This window comes from Oryctolagus cuniculus, chromosome 1 (assembly GCF_964237555.1).
Source record: "Oryctolagus cuniculus chromosome 1, mOryCun1.1, whole genome shotgun sequence".
Lineage (NCBI taxonomy): Eukaryota > Metazoa > Chordata > Mammalia > Lagomorpha > Leporidae > Oryctolagus > Oryctolagus cuniculus.
The window spans coordinates 109,904,813-109,921,559 of NC_091432.1; the positions used below are offsets into that span (position 1 = coordinate 109,904,813).

General features: G+C 54.9%; 1 protein-coding gene across 1 annotated transcript in view; it reads left to right on the forward strand.

Annotated features, from left to right (window-relative positions):
* Positions 1-532: 532 nt before the first annotated feature.
* TMPRSS4 (transmembrane serine protease 4) overlaps positions 533-16,747 on the forward strand; it is a 37,604-nt gene continuing 21,389 nt past the window's right edge. The window contains exon 1 of the mRNA XM_008249423.4: positions 533-875. Within this exon, the coding sequence (XP_008247645.1) occupies positions 873-875 (3 nt within the window). The 5' untranslated portion in view covers positions 533-872. The remainder of the gene's footprint in view (positions 876-16,747) is intronic.

Consider the following 16,747-nt stretch of genomic DNA (forward strand, 5'->3'; position numbering starts at 1 on the left):
CAGACCAAAGCCTGAAACTCCATCGAGGTCTCTCACATGGGTGGCAGGGACCCAAATGCTCCAGCCATCTTCCTCTGCCTTTCCAGGCATTAGGAGCAGGGGCAGAAGCAGAGCACCTGGGACTTGAACCCATGCTCTGATATGGGATGCCTGGGTTGCAGGCAGAGGCTTAACCCGCTGTGCCACACGCCGGCGCCAATCCCATCTTCTTAAGGGAAGAAGCTGCCTTCTCTGTGCACTTCCCAGGCTTGCTGCTCCGCGTGTGGCAGGCATCCCCTCCTACTCAGCAGAAAATTCCCTCACCCCAGCCCCTGGGCCCCTCCACTTTGCACACAGCTCCAAACCAAAGCACCCACACAGACAGAAGTCGAGAGAGGAGAGAGGGAGAGAGAGAGAACTCAGCTCTGACATCACCCTCAGCCAACGCCCAGTTGGGTGGAAGCCATTCAGGCGGGAAGGCTTTTATGACATCTCAGGTGTGTCACCTGTTCTGAGGCCGAAGGGCTCCAAGAGCTGGTGAATGACTCCAGGTGTGGGTCCTGCCCCTAAGACGGGTGTCGGGTTACAAGACGCATAATCATTCCAGTTTGGCAACTTCACCTGTGGGGTTGATTTCATCGACCTGCCTTGCAGTCCCCAAATCACTCCTGGAATACAGCGGTGGGAGGTGGCCGGCTTGGCTGGCAAGGGGGACAGGGATGCTGGCCGTGAGGGACCAAGGCCTGCCCTGCACTTGGGCCTCCTCCAGCCGGTGCTGACCGGGATTTCTGACCTGCCGGCCCTGGTCCTGAACCCCTCCTCCCACCCTGGTTCACAGATCTGGGCTCCAGGCTGCAGAGGACATTGCAAGATCACAAGATCGCACAGTCAGCATGGTGAGTGTAGGGGCCTTGGCTCCCAAGACTGGGGGGTGGGGAGTGGGGGTGGGAGGGTCCCCCCATACAGAGCTCCTCAAGCAGTCCAAGAGGCCATCAGCTGAGATTCTGTAACACCTTGCAGGTTCAAAAAAGGGGTCACAAGCAAATCACCCCCATACCCTGCCCTTTACATGCCCTGTGCCCACCTGCCCTCCTCTCTCCCACCACTGGCAGTGGCCTCCTTGGACCCGTGCATCAAGGGAGCAGCGGCCCGAGGCCAGGGCTGACCTTTCTCACCGTTCCCTGCCTGCTAGCTGCTCTCTGGCCCAGTGCCTAGCAGTCTGGCTGGAGACTGGCACTGTTCCGTCAAGGGCAGGGGACTCTGCACTTCCCAGTGGCCCTCTGCCTCCCCCGGGAAACTGACTCCTTTGCTTTGTAAAGGAAATGGTGCAGAGATGCTTCAACACAACCCCGGTGTCTGTGGCAACCACCTGGTCTCTTCCCTCCTCGGAGCACCCAGGGCATCTCCGCTGCCTTAGGGCCAGGAGAACCCCACCCCCACCCCGGGCCACGGAGGATAACAGGGCCAGTGGGGAACAGGCAGCAGCTGGGTCCGAGGTAGGCCCCACCCTCTCTCCCATCCTCAGCCAGGATGCAGCACCCAAGTGAAAGGGGAGGGGAGGCGAAGCGAGGGGAGCGGCCGCCCCGCTGCAGGGCCCCTGGGTGACCAGGTGAGCGTCTCCCGACTCCCAGCCCCAGTGCTTCCCTTCACTCTTAGCACAGGCTGGCAAAGCGCTGGCTCCAGGGCAGGGGGGCAGGAAGCAGAGGGGCTTTGCCTGATTTACCTGGGCAGGGAGCCAGGACCAAAGCCCCAGCTTCCTGCTTCCCCGTCCAAGGTGGCACCGGGAAACAGCCTGTGTGCAGGGCAGCTGCGTCCCCGGGTTCTGGGCAGGTGAGGGGCTGCTGCGGGCTCTCTGAGCACACTGGGGCGCCGCCTGGAGAGTGGCGGAGACAGGAGGAGCCTCCAGGGCACATCACCTGAGCCCTAACTGCAGAATGGAAAGGGCAGGAGGCCAGCTCCCGCCTTAGTTGGGCACTTGAGGCATTTGTCCCTGGACACGCATGGTCTCCCTCTGCAAAATGGGCAGAATAAGGCCCACGGCACTGCAGGCGCGCACACAGGGTTGGTGGGGAGGCTGAGAGGGCAGGAGTGGTGCTGTGAACCAGGAAGCCCTGCACACAAGGCAGCCCCTCTGGGAAACTGTGGCTGCGCAGGCCACCCTGAGCCTCTGCGCTCCAGGAAGGGAGGGTGGGTGGTGGCCCATGGGCTGCAGGGCTCAGGACTGGGGTTCCAGGGTGCGATGGAGGAGGCTTCTGGTGCCTGAACTATCATAAATCAGCTGTGCCCACTGACCCTGTGAGTTCCCTCGCACGAGCCCAGGACCACCACAGCTCCCAGCCCCGAGAGAGGACTGCCATCTTGCACCCAGGCTCCACCCTCCCTGGGCCTCCTCTCCCAGCCTCTCCAACACTCACAGGCCCCTCCTGGGCACAGCAGGGCAGAGTGTTGTTAACAAGGCTTCTTCCCGGCACCATTCAGCTGGGAGTGCTGGAGCTGGGGACACAGCCAGGACAGAGAGCAGAGTTCCATCTGTCCCGGTAGGGAAGGTGTCCCGGAGGGCTCCTCTGTAGCCAAGGCCTGGGCAGAAGTCAGACATCCTGTAACTGACCATCCTAGCCTTGACCTCTTCCCACCCCCGAGGCTACAAACACTCCTCAAGCCACAGCACAGGGGCATTAGTTAGCACCTGGTCTATCCAACCCTTCCAGCTGCTCTGCAGGGAGCTTCCTAAGGCCCCTCCTTTCCTTGGCAGCCTGGTGCAGACCCAGAGGGCTGGCTGGGCTGCGCTGGGGCTCAGGAGTGAGGCAGAGGCAGCCAGGATCGGGAGCAGGTGCAGGGCCCTCCGCAGACTGAGCCCTCCTGGTGTCATCCTGGGTCAGGGGACAGACTGAAAGTCATGCAGAGGCAAGACCCTAGTGGGCAAGAGAGCAAAGAGCGGCCGCTCTCCTGCCTGCTCTGCCAGGACCCTCCCTGCCTGGCTGAGGGGACCTCATGTCGCTGTGGCCCTCAAAAGAAGCTGCAGCCAGCCAGGTACCTGACTCTGGCCAGCCTCTAAGTGAAAGGAGGGCCCAGCCTGGAGGCACTGAGAAAGGAGAGTGTGACAAGGACAATGGGGAGGGGTCACAGCTACCCTTGGAGCAGAGGGGAGTCTCTCATGTGCTTGGGAAGTTGTCCCAGAAGAGAAAGCGTTTGCATGGGTTCTTGCAGGTTGAGCTGACTTGCTCCAGGCAGAGGGAACTGCATGCAGACAGCATGACAGCGTGGCAGTGTGGGGACAAAGGCCCAGGGCACACAGGTGTCACAGGCTGAGGTCTGGTCCCCCATGGAGCTCAGGTTCAGGGTCCGCACCTCACCCTGGAGGTCAGTGCAGCCCAGATGGGGAACTTGGTGCAGCCACCCTTCCCCCACCCCTGAGGCAGTTCAGCTCCGCTCATCCATTCCACGCGAGGGCAGTGGGCCTCACACGTGCCGGGCGCTGGACATGTGATTGCTGGGGAGAGAAAGACCTGGCTCCTGCTCTCGCAGAGCTCAGAGGCTAGAGGGCTGCAGGGTCAGGGTAGACATTCACCAGATGATCCCACAGACTTGTGGTGGCCCACAACAGAGGCCATGCTACGGCACAGCAGGACCTGGGCCTGAGGGCTGTATAGGAGCCATGGGTGCAGGGGGAGCAAAGGAGAAGAAGCACACACCCCTACCCCTGGATTCTTCCTTCCTGGCCTGTGCCTGGTGCGGCCTGGAGAAGGGGGCGAGGAGTCAGGCCTCCCGCGTGTCCCAGGCCCCTCTCCTCCCCTGTGCCTCCCTTCAGCACACCCGCAGCAGAGCCCTGCACTCGCCAGCCTAGCCCCTGGGGATGCCTAAGAGATCTGGGACACTGAACATGGCAAGCGAGGAGAGACCAGTCCAGGGAGGGAGATGAGAAGAAAAACAGACCTAAACCAGGGCTCAGGGACCCCAGACAGCAGCTCCCCAGAGCCCTGGGAGCAGCCCAGGACAGCAGGCAGCAAGACTGACCTCAAGCTGAAGACCTTCAAGTTTCTCAAGCACCTGTTGCACCCTCCGCCCTCCTCCTGCTCAGATAAAAACGTCAGCCCCTGTAAAACACTCCAGGTTCCCAAGCAGTGGTTCCCCAAGGCAGTGGACTCCCCGGCGTGGAAGGTGCAGGGTGCCGCTGTGTTAATTAAACCTGCTGCCATCTGACAGTGAGCTTCTTGGCAACAGGGCAGATGGCGTCTCTGTGGTTTAGCCCAGGGCCTGGATGGAGCAGGCACTTGGTAAAACCTGTGAATGCTCCCATCACTGGATGGCAGATAAGTGATCAGAGCCTGAATCCCCTTCAACCAGCTTCTGATCTCTCTGACACTGGAAACGAAGTTCAGGTTCAACTGGAAACAGACCAGACTAGACCAGCGGTGTAACCAGGGTGTCTGGGGGTGAGGAGGGACAGGCCCCAGCCTGCCCGGACACCCAAGTAGGAGGGAAGAGGTGGGGAAGGCAGAGCCCGGGCAACAATCCCCGGGAATGTGTTCAGCTCCACGTCCCTACCTGCCACTCCTGTCAACTTTCCTGATCACGAGAAATTTTCAAACAAGGCTCAAAACCACAACCCCTGCCCCTTGCACCCGGAACATCCATCATCCAGCTTTCTCATATAATCTACACGCAACCGGAAACCTTCCTCAGGCAGCAGACTAAAGGAACACTCACGGAAGAGGTGACAGAATGAGCCGGCACCTGTCCAGGGCGGCCGCGTGTCTTCCGTCACAAAATCTCTCGCACATCGGACTGGCTGGGCTCTGCCGCTGGCACGCTTTAGGCACTCCCTGCTGTCTCAGTTGCTTCCTCTATCATACTCATTTGTTCATTCATTCACTCACTCCTGTGTTGCCTGAGCCTCTACTACGTGCTGGGTACTAGCAAGACGCTGTTGGGAGATTCAGAGAAGAATGTGCAGAATCTAGGCCCTCTGACCCGGGTACTGCCTGGGTGGGGCAGGAGCAGGCTAAGCCGCTGCCCCTTCCACGGGCAGAGCAGGCACGCATCCACCCGATGATGCCAGCCACTGGTTGGGGACACCACCTGGGAGTGCATGGCCAGTGCCCAGGGAGGACCTCCCCTGACAACAAGGAGCCCCTGGAAGGGTTAGAGAGCACGAGCCACAGTGGTGGCGTCTCATCTTCAGCCTAAGCAGCGAGTGCCGCATTGCTGGGGAAGCTCCGCCCCAACCTGACACAGGGTGTTCTCCAGTCAAGGCACAGACAGGTTAGTGACTTCACAAAGGCCCCTCTCCGGAGTTCCTGCCAATCCCCCAAGAGGTGGACCCCAACCACCAGCACCTGCAGAAGCAGGGCATCCCACTTCCCTCCTGGAGGCCCGTGGCTCCTACCCAAGTATGCAGGGGGTGAAGACTGTGGCACGGCTGTTTGTGCCAGGAGACCCGTCTGCCGCTAACTACCAAAGCTCACAGAGGGGAAAGCCACGCCAGGTCAAAGGAAAACCGATGGGCAGAACCATCTCAGGCGTAATGACCTCAAGAGCTCCGCGCCTCACACCCAGTGCTGCTCAGGGGAGAAGCCCAAGTCAGCTTGAGACGGTGGAGGACAGACAAGTGACTTACAGAGAGAAAATTATGAACGGACTGGGCGTGGGGCCGGCCAGGAGCAGACGTGAAGTCCCAGAAGAGCTCTTCAGGATCACAGACCCCGAAGAGAGACCCTCCGAGGCCTGCGAGGGGCGTGGCTCCCCCACTCTGCCCCCCTACCATCTGCTGTAGAAGCCAAGCCTAGAAAAGACCAGAGATGCCTGTTGGCAAGGCCTGCGGCCCCGCCCACTTCTGCCCGGTCTCTCCCCTGGCAGGCCCTGGCTCCCCCACCCCCACCCCTCAGAATCCCCCCAGGAGCCCTTGCTGGCTCTGCCCCCTGTCTCTGCAGCAACCTGAGACCCCCTGGCTTCTGCACACACACCGTCCGTTTCCAGGAAGCACTGGCTGCTAGAAGCCGTGTACCCTGTGGCAGGGGAAGGCTTGGCCACGACTTGCCGCATGCATCCTCGGGACGACCACACGGATTCAAAAGGAAGTGTTTGTCCTTGTCCTTACAGCGCCTTTGCGTCTCTGACCTGCGTGTGCTCCCTCCCTGCAGGGAACCTTCACAGAGGCGCCGGGACGTCCCTGTAGGTCCCCTTGCTGCCCTGGTCACCCTCCCCAGAGGCACTTAGTCCACTCTCTTCCCGCCCTGAAGTCAGGCCCTTCGGCCTGAGAAATCCCAGAAATAGCTAGCATTTGCTCCATTCACATCAGGTCCTCTCCAAGCTCCCGCCCATTAATAATGAATCATTTCTGAGCATCCTCCATGACAAGCCCTGGCCAGGTTCTATTTTAATGTTACTATTATTAATTATTAATAAAAATAATAGATTAGATGCTGCATGGGCACAAGGGTTTTGCCTCTTGCTCCTCACTGGATGATAGATGATTATTATTAATTATCATTATTAAACTGCTAGTGTGCTCCCACTGTGCACCGGGCAGTGTGCTATGTGCTATGCGTGTTTTAGGGAACCACTAGGAGTCTCTCTCTCTCTCTCCTTCACACACACACACCACGCTGAGGTACCGTGTGGATAAATCACTTGCCCACAGCATCTGCCTGGTGAGCAACAGAAGTGGGTTTCGGACCCAAAGTGCAGGATTCAAGGCTGCTCCTCCAGAAAGCGCAGCCTCTTCTGGCCAAGGGCAGCCCAGCCAGGAAGGCCTTCCAGGAGCCCTCACAGTGGTCTGGGAGTTGGCAGGGAAGCGATGAGAGCCCTCACTATGGGTTATGCAACAGCACAGCAATGCGTGCAGAGACGTCTCGCAAGCAGCGCGGAGGCTGAGCTCAGAGCTCACGGGGCAGACATGGCGGCCTCACTTAACCGGGAAAGTGGCCGCAGCAGCCACAGCAGGTGCCCAGAGGCCAGCTGTCGACGGAGCGCCCAGAACAAGTGAAACTGCTCCACCCTGTCCTCATACGGAGCCACAGTGCAGGCCCTCCTTGAATGCTGGGTGGAGTTTGGGGTGACCAGAGTGGAGGGGACTCATTTCTACTTCCACTTACCAATCCCCCCACTATGCTTCAAGCACCGAGCGAGGCACGCCACGTCCATCATTGTGTTTAGCCCTCACCAACAACCCTAAGACGTAGATTGCATCCTAGAAAAAATTCATCAACTTGCCAGCACCACCTGCCTGGGAAGGAACTGAACTGGACTGGGGCCTTTGCCTGCTCAGGGGGAGCAAGACCAGAGGACAGGCCCCTTCTGACCAGAGCAGCTGAGACTCCCAGAACCACAAGGACCAGTCAAGGGCAGACACGAACAAGCCAAGATGGCAGTGGGCCAGACGGGTGCCGGCAGCCTTGAAGAGGCGCATTGTCCCTAGCAGGTGCAGCGTCTCGCAGCCTTTTCTCACTGTTGTCCTGTGAAGTTCATTTTCGCACACCCACGTTCCAGAGGACGAGGCCGGGTCCAGGAGACATTGGTGGTTTACCCAAGGTTGCTCAGCAGGTCAGGAGAGGAGCCAGACCCTCTAACCCCAATCTCCTCCTTCCCTGCCGCCTAAAAGACAGCCTAGGACATTGTAACAAGAGAGTATGGTGTTCCAAAGACAGGGGTGATTCCAAGGAATTCTTTTGTGAATTTCAGACCACAGCCTGAGTGGCAGCTCCTTGGCTCAGGTATTGGCTGTGCTTCAAGGACCCTTCTAAGCTTCAGTAGGATCTAGGGGTCTGCACCAGGCTGGAAGCCTGACCCCTGCGGTCTGACCCCTGCTGGTTCTTCCAGGTCCCCAATAGTCACTGGCCGAGCACCGCCCTCAGGGGCACAAAGGCAGAGTCACCTTCCCCCCCCCCCCATTCGGATCCTACCGGGAGGGGAGGGTGAGCTCAGATGGGCCCACCACCCTAGGGCACAAGGAAAGCTGGACAAAGTAGAGCTGCTGAAAACTCAGAGAGGCGGGAGAGATTGGCCTGCTTCCCCTGGGAGGGGCTTCCAAGCACTCTGGCTCCCTGCAGTGTCCCCCGGGAGCAAGGCCCTCCAACGGGGAGCCAGGTGGTCTGCAGGACTAGCACCGTACCTGCCCTGCACCTTGCCCTGCCGCGTGATCTGTGCCTCAGCTCCTCCATTTGTGAACCTGGCGTTTAACGACCTGTCACCCTCCCTTTGGGCCGTATGGAAACACAAAGCTTGAGCCTTCAATGCTGGGAGCTGAACAGCAGGCTGGCAGCAGGATAAAGGCAGCCACCTGACACCGCCCGTCCGCCCCAGGCCCTGCCCTAGAGCCATTATATGCTGGGATGGGGGCTGGGTTCTGGGCTCAGATTGCCAGCAGGTCAGCACCTATGTGGCTTAGAACAAGGCAAAATGGATTCTAATGTAGCAGCCGAGACTGAGGTTAGAGCTAAAGGGAAATGCGCCATGTGTAAGGACGCCTCCACCGAAGGCAGAGCATGGAGGACGCCTCCCGCCTAACCCGCACGTGAGGGCTTGGGGTCCACCTGTATGTGGCCCGGGCTGCCCTGGGGGTGGTCCTGCCTGGAGACAGGTCTGGAACCTTCCATGTGCTCTGGGCTACTGCCCACAGCCAGGCTCCCCTAGGAGACACATACCAGTGCACCCCTCCACTTCTGCTCTCAACACCTTACCTGTCATGGCTGAGGCTCTCCTTGCCAGCCAGGCGAATGCATCCAACTGCCTGTCCCAGCTTCCGGGGGGACGGTCACAGCTGCTCACAGGTGGGGTGAGAGAGCAGTGGGATACCCCTTCACAGGAGCACGGAGCCAGCCGTGGCCGAGACCCACTGCCGAGCCGACTGTGAGCAGCCCTGGGTCCCTTGGCTCGTCCAGGGAGCTTTCCCCACCCCCTCCCCTGGGTTTCTCTCCCCACCAGCGCCAGCAACCTGGCTGCACCTGCCAGAGCCTCAAGGGACCTGTTACCCACCTCCTAGCAACAGCAGCATCTCGGCCTCTGGGTTTTCCTCCCAGGAGACCCCGGGAAGTGCAGGCCTCGGCCCCCATGGGGTCCTGGAGCTGGCGCAGGTGGCAGCGGGGCCAGAAAGCCCCTTGGCTGTGCCCCTACTTTTCTCCCGGCTCCACCCCTACTGCCTTCTTCCAAAGTCGGCCTTGCATGGAGGAGGAGAGGCAAGGCCCAGGGCAGGCTGCCTGGCGAGGAAAGCAGAGAGAGGGGGTGGGTCTCTTCCACAGCCCATGGCAGCCGGTGCAGCTCCTGCCCACTGCCTTGTGAGGGCGTTAACCCTTGCATCTGCTTCCCACTACCCAGAGGGCCCTCGTGATTGACGGAGGTTGTGAGGTGTGCTGGAGGCTGGCGGAGAACTCCTCCTTCCTAGACTGGTTGTCCAGAGCTTCTGCGCACCAGGCTAGTCCGTGCCCCATTTGCAAACAAGATCTGTCTGGGTCCGGCTCCTCCATCTCTGAGCTCAATGGGAAGCAGGCCCCTGACACGTCTGCCTGCCGTTCAGAGCTGAGCAGCGCTCAACCAGCTGCTTCTCTGGGAGGGCTGGGGGTCCCTGAAGGAGCAACCGGTGAGAGAGTTGCGAACCTAAAGGGAGAGAGGGTACAGGGTGCTGGTTCAAGTAAAGCCCCTACTGGGTGCCAGGTCCTCTTGCTGATATGCCCCAGGAGGGGAGTGGGTCTCCTGCCAGGTCCGTGGATGGTTCTGCAAAGCCCGAGCTGCTCAGAGGTGCCCGTGCCTTCTCACCGGGCGCAGCCATCTCTGTGTGTTGGCTGCAGGCTAATTACATGCGACAAGGCCTTGCTGGTGGGGAGTGGGGAGTCAAAGGACCCAGCCCCACATAATGGCGCTTACCCAAGGAGTTCCTGAGAGGGGGAGCAGCCCACTGAACCCAGCAGCTGGGCCAGACGCTGAGGTCTGACCCTGACTAGCTCTGACGCCGCCTAGTGTTGGAGTCTTGGTTTGGGGGTAACGTTTTAGGGTTCTGAGAATTGAGGCAGCATTTATGACCGAAGGGCATTGTTCGCTTTATTAGGGCGGCTAGCACAGCACTGCTCGGCCTGCACGTTGGGGTCCTGCTTTAACGTCTTTCTGCTGCCGATGACAGCTGAGAAGCCAGGAGGGAAGAGTCTGAGCCAATCAGGCAACAGCAGGTGCTTTGCAGCCACCCAACACCCCTCCATACACACACACTTCTTCCATGCCCCCTTGGCGCCCACTCCCTCTGGCCTGGGCCCCCCCTGGGCCCCAGGAGCTGGGCATCCCCACCCTGCCCCTGCACGGACTACAGGCAGCAGGGCTTCCGTCCCAGGTGAGCTGCAGGTGGGGCGCAGGCTAGACCCGTGCGTCAGGGCTCTGTGGCAGACTGAATCAGCAGAGCCCACAGCCGCCCAGCCAGCAGTGCAGACGCAAACAGCAGGGCCCACGTCTGGGCTTGCACTTGCTGGGCTGGGCTGCCGCGCTTGTGGCCAAGGGCTGAGTTCACTCTGGGGATAAACAAAGACGTTTCCAGTGAAGCAGGAGGAAGCTGATGGTCTTTGATGGCCTCTTCATGTCCCATTTCCCCCATCAATGCTAGGGCAAGACCGGCTCCCTCTCTGGTCTCAGTCTTCTCATCTGAAAATGGGCAGTTGCCTGGGGTGGTCTCAGGAGACCAGGGCAGGGACCTATCCTGGCAATGGGGGCCATTGAACCCAGCCCAGGGCCCCTCACCTCTCAGCCTCATTCTTTCCTTTCCCAGGACTGGAGGGAGAGAGGAAGGGAACACCATTAGTTCTTAGAATTGTATTTACAAAGCACATGGAACCTGGCCTGCGTCTGGGCTGAGAGAGGACAGAGCTGCCCTAAGTCCCTGTTCCTGTCCTACTCATGAATGTCATTGACACGGAAGGACCCAGTGGCCTTGCACAGGCCTGAATGACACCTCTGCCCTGCCCACTAGCCCGACACCCATGACCTTCAGCCCCCCGCCTTCCTGGACCTCTGTGTGTCCAACACGTTTGCCCAGAAGCTTTGCGAGAAGCCAAAGAAAGAGCCACTGAAAGGGAGCATTGAGGGCAGAACTGGGTGAGGACGACTGACCTCCTCAGGCCCATCGGCACGCCCAGAGGTGGTGGTGGTGAGGTTCGCTTATTTATGTATTTACTTGAAAGAGAAGCAAGGAGCGGGGAGAGACACACAGAGAGAGGTCTTCCGTCTGCTGGTTCACTCCCCAAAGGACTGCAACAGCCAGGGCTGGGCCAGGCCGCAGCCAGCAGCCGGGAAGTCTAGCCTGGTCTTGCATGCGGTGCCTCCTCAGGCGTGCTATCCGGAAGCTGGGTAAGAAGCAGAGTGGCCGGGACTCAGCCACTCCAATACGGGACTCCAGCCTCCCGGCGGTGGCGTCACCGGCCACAGCACGAGGCCTGCCCAGGCCTGGCGCTTGTGTTTTCTGTTTGCATCTGGGGTGCACAGCAGTGGGTGACTCATAGTCTTTGATTCATTTTCCTTATTCTCGAGGCAGATGGACAGACAGAGACTTCCTGTCTGCTCCTTCACTCCCCAAGTGCCCACAATGGCTGAAGCAAGACCAACTGGGATCTCTCTTTTTAAAAATTTCAATTTAAAAATTTTTTTTAATTTTAATTAGTTTTTAACAGATTCAGTGTGCTTTGTAGATGCAATTCTTTTTTTTTCCCAGAAAACTTTTATTTAAGGAATACAAACTTCATGCTTTCTATAAATACAACTTTATGAATATAGTGATTCTACCCACCATACCCACACTACCACCCCTCTTCCTCCTCCCTCTCCTATTCCCATTTTTATTTTTCACTAAGACCTATTTTCAATTAACTTTATACATGTACAATGACCTCTATACTCAATAAAGAGTTCAGCAAATAGTATGAAAAAAAAACTGCTCCTCAACAGTTGAGACAAGAGCTATTCAAAGTCATTGCATCTTGAGTGTTAATTTCACTTCTATAGATTAGCTTTTAGGTGCTCCACTAGTTCTCACAGATCAGGGAGAACACATGGTATTTGTCCTTTTGAGACTGGCTTATTTCACTCAGTATGATGTTTTCCAGTTGTATCCATTTTGTTGCAAATGACAGGATTTCGTTTTTTTAACAGCTGTGTAGTATTCCATGGTATATATATCCCATAATTTCTTTATCAAGTCTTCAGTTGACAGGCATTTATGTTGATTTCATATCTTAGCCACTGTGCATTGAGCTGCAATAAACATGGGGGTACAGAAAACTCTTTCATATGCTGATTTCATTTGCCTTAGGTAAATTTCCAGTAGTGGGATGGCTGGGTCATATGGTAGGTCTATATGCAGATTTCTGAGGTATCTCCATACTGTCTTACACAGTGGCTATACCAGTTTACATCCCCACCAACAGTGGATTAGGATACCTTTTTCCCCACATCCTTGCCAGCATTTGTTGTTTATTGATTTCTGTATGAAAGCCATTCTAATTAGGGTCAGGTGAAACCTCATCGTGGTTTTGATTTGCATTTCCCTGAGAGCCAATGACCCTGAGCATTTTTCATGTATCTGTTGGCCACTTGCTTTTCCTCTTTTGAAAAACACCTGTTTAAGTCCTTTGCCCATTTCTTTCTTTCTTTCTTTCTTTTTTTTTTTTTTTTTTTTTTGACAGGCAGAGTGGACAGTGAGAGAGAGAGACAGAGAGAAAGGTCTTCCTTTTTCCATTGGTCACCCCTCAATGGCCGCTGCGGTCGGCGCGCTGCAGCCGGCACACTGTGCTGATCCAAAGCCAGGAACCAGATGCTTCTCCTGGTCTCCCATGCGGGTGCAGGGCCCAAGGACTTGGGCCATCCTCCACTGCACTCCCTGGCCACAGCAGAGAGCTGGACTGGAAGAGGAGCAACCGGGACAGAACCAACGCCCCAACCGGGACTAGAACCCGGTGTGCTGGCGCCGCAGGTGGAAGATTAGCCTATTGAGCCGTGGCGCCGGCCGCCCATTTCTTTTTTTAAAATGATTTATTTATTTACTTGAAAGTCAGAGTTACACAGAGAAAGAAGGAAAGGCAGGGAGAGAGAGAGGTCTTCCATCCGCTGGTTGACTCCCCAATTGACGCAACAGCTGGAGCTGCACTGATCCAAAGCCAGGAGCCAGGAGCTTCTACTGGGTCTCCTATGCAGATGCAGGGGCTCAAGGACTTGGGGCCATCTTCCACTGCTTTTCCAGGCCATAGTAGAGAGCTGGATTGGAAATAGAGCAGCCAGGACTTGAACCAGTGCCCATATCGGATGTCGGCACTGGAGGTGACAGCCTTACCCACTACACCACAGCGCCAGCCTCTTTTGCCCATTTCTTAACTGCGTTGTTTTGTTGAGTTTATATATTCTGGTTATTAATTCTTTATCAGCTGCATAGTTTGCAAATAATTTCCCTAATTTGTCGGTTTCCTCTTTGCTCAGGGTTTCTTTGGCTGTGCAGAAGCTTCTCAATTTGATGTAATCCCATTTGTCCATTTTGTCTTTGATTGCCTGTGCCTCTGGGGTCTTTTCCAAGAACTCTTTGCCTATGCTGATGTCTTGCAGGGTTTCTCCAATGTTCTCTAATAATCTGATGGTATCAGGTCATAGATTTAAGTCTTTGATCCATTTTGAGTGGATTTTTGTGCAAGGCGTAAGGTAGGGTCTTGCTTCATACTTCTGCATGTGGAGATCCAGTTTTCCCAGCATTAGTTTTTCAAGAGACTGCCCTTGCTTCAGAGATTGATTATAGCTCCTCTGTCAAAGATAAGTTGGTTATAGATGCGTGGGTTGATTTCTGGCATTTCTATTCTGTTCCATGGGTCTATCCATCTGTTTTTGTACAAGTACCAGGATGTTTTGATTATAGCTGCCCTGCAGTATGTCTTGAAATCTGATATTGTGGTGCCTCCAGCTTTGTTTTTGTTGTATAAGATGTCTTTAGTTATTCAGGGTCTCCTGTGTTTCCACTGAATTTCAGCATTGTTTTTTCTATATCTCAAAAGACTGTCCTTAGTATTTTGATTGATATCACATTGAATCTGTAAATTTCTTTTGGTAGTATGCACATTTTGATGATATTAGTTCTTCCAAACCATGAACATGGAAGATTTTTCCAATTTTTGTGTCTTCTTCTATTCCTTTCTTTAATGTTTGTAATTCTCATCGTAGAAATCTTTGACATCCTTGGTTAAATTTATTCAGAGATATTTGAATATTTTTAGCTATTGTGAATGGGACTGACCTTAGAAATTTTTTCTCAGCCATGGCCTTGTCTATGTATACAAAGGATACTGAGTTTTTGGGTATTGATTTTATATCCTGCCACTTTATTGGAACTCTTCTAGTCTGTAAGTCTGAGTTTTTTGGTTCCCCTATATATAGAATCATATCATCTGCAAATAGGGATAATTTGACTTCTTTCTTCCCAATTTATATCCCTTTGATTTCTTTTTCTGCTGGGGTCCTGAGTTGTACCCGTCCACACCCTCCTCATGGGTCAGAGTGACCCCCTAATTTGCATGGAGTTCCCTCTGCCGTTCTCTCCCTAACTCTTCCATTACATAGATATAATTCTAAGAGCACATTGATATTCCCTCCCTCCCTCCCACTCAACTGGAATCTCAATCCTGTCTCCCACATGGTTAGCAAGGACCCAATTACCTGAGCCGACATTGCTGTCTCCCAGGGTCTGCATCAGCGGGAAGAGGGAGCCAGAGGCAAGAAGCAAACCCAGGCGCTCTGATATGGAACGCTGGCATCTTAGTCACTAGGCCAAATGCCCACCACTGATTCATGACATTTTTCACTATTGGTCCATATCAGGACCATTTGTAAGTTGCTAGCTGGTTAGTTGGTTTTAGCAATGTAGTAAGCTTCCATCAACCCACCATCCCCAAGAAAAGCTAGAATTTAGTAACCTCCTCCAGCCATGAGATGCCTTGATCTCACACATCCATCCCTGCCAGGGCCAGTGGACAAGTCTCTTTTATTTATTAATTCAACAGATATTGACCATATGTCTTGGATAGGCTAGGAACTACTCCTGAAGCCACCTGCCGAGGTAAACCTCATCCCAAATCCCATGATCATCATTCCCTTGCTTTTTCATGAGAGTCTGTGCTATATGTAGTCTTTGGGAATTTAACATTTTCCCCAGATACTCAACGGCTAATGACATCCTCCTGTCTGTGTCTCTGTAGTTCGTTTGCCTTGACTGCAGCTCGACGTTCCACGGTGTGACTATAGCGCAGTCAGCTTCATGAAAGCTGACCCGAGACCTGTCCACTTCCTCTTTCAGCTCGAGTGTGCTTATTCAAAACTCACAGCCCACATGCATTCAGAAGACATCAGAGATGCAGTGACTAACAGGAGAGTCACAGGGCCCACCATTCTGCTGACAGTCTTGACGGGTTTATGTTTTCCTCCTCTCTCGTTTGCAAACAGGAATGGAATGTTTTCCACAACCATGACTCAATGGGTCACAACTGGGAACATGAGAGGGGTCACCACCATCAGTGCTGAATCGTTGAGGTTCCGGAGTGGGGAATCCAGGGCCAGAAAGTGCAGGCTCTAAGCCTCCTTTGTTGCTTTGTGCCTCAGCTTCCAGCACAATCCCAGGCCCATCAAAGGGGTACAATAGTTGTCGAATACCTTGCTTACTTCAACTAACACTGGCACCTGTGGGGGTACTGCATGGGGTGCATTTTGCCTAGTGGTTAGGACCCCACCTGAAATACCTGCACCCCACATCGGGGTGCCTGGCTCCACACCCAGTTGCAACTTCTCTGCTGGGCGGCAGCAGGTGATGACTCAAGTAGTTGAGTCCCTGCCGCAAGTAGACCTGGACTGAGTTCCCAGCTCCTGGCTTGGGCCTGGCCCGGCTGTTGTGAGCATTTGGGGAGTGAACCTGCAGATAGGAATTCTTTCTCTTTATCTCTGTCTGCCTCTGCCTCTCAAATAAACAAAATAAAAATATTTTAAAGTTCACGGGAAAATGGATTTTCAAGATAAGTTTATTTTGGTGCACAAAATTCTGAAATCCATGTGTTGTTGTTATATAAAATGAATTTGCATGAGCTTTTTAAAGACTCCTCATAGGCACAGATTTCAAAAAAAATTTTTGCACCAAAAGAAACATGCGTTGTTTTCCATGAACTTTTGGAAGTACGCTGATGCACACAAGTAGACATGGTGAGAAGGATGAAGGAAGGGCCTGCTGTGTGGATGCTCTGAGTTGCCCACCCCCCAGTCACCCCCTCCAGCTTTCTGTGACTCAGCAGACAACCCACACAGCTTAGCAGACACCCCAAGAGTGCCCAATCATTGTCTCCCAAACACCTATGGAATATTTCTTTTTCTATATTTATTTATTTTATTTTATGTGAAAGCTAGAGAGACCAACAGAGAGTGATCCTCCATCTGTTGATTCACTCCTGAAATGCCCGTAACAGCTAGGGTTGGGCCAGGCTGAGGTCAGGAGCCCAGAATTCAACCTGGGTCTCCTATGTGGGTGACAGCAACCCAAGTGCTTGAGCCATCACCTGCTTCCTCCCAGGGTGTGCATTAGCAGGAAGCTGGATTGGATGCAGAGGAGCGGGGATTCGAACCAGGCACTCTGTTAATATGACACACAGGCATCCAAAGTGGCATCAAACACCGACCGTGTTTGGAATCTCTCTGCCACCTCTCCACTCAGTTCCTCCAGGACCCCAGCTTCTTCCTGCCTGTTTGGCTTCTTCTTGTCACGCAAGGCCCAGCTCCGGTGTCA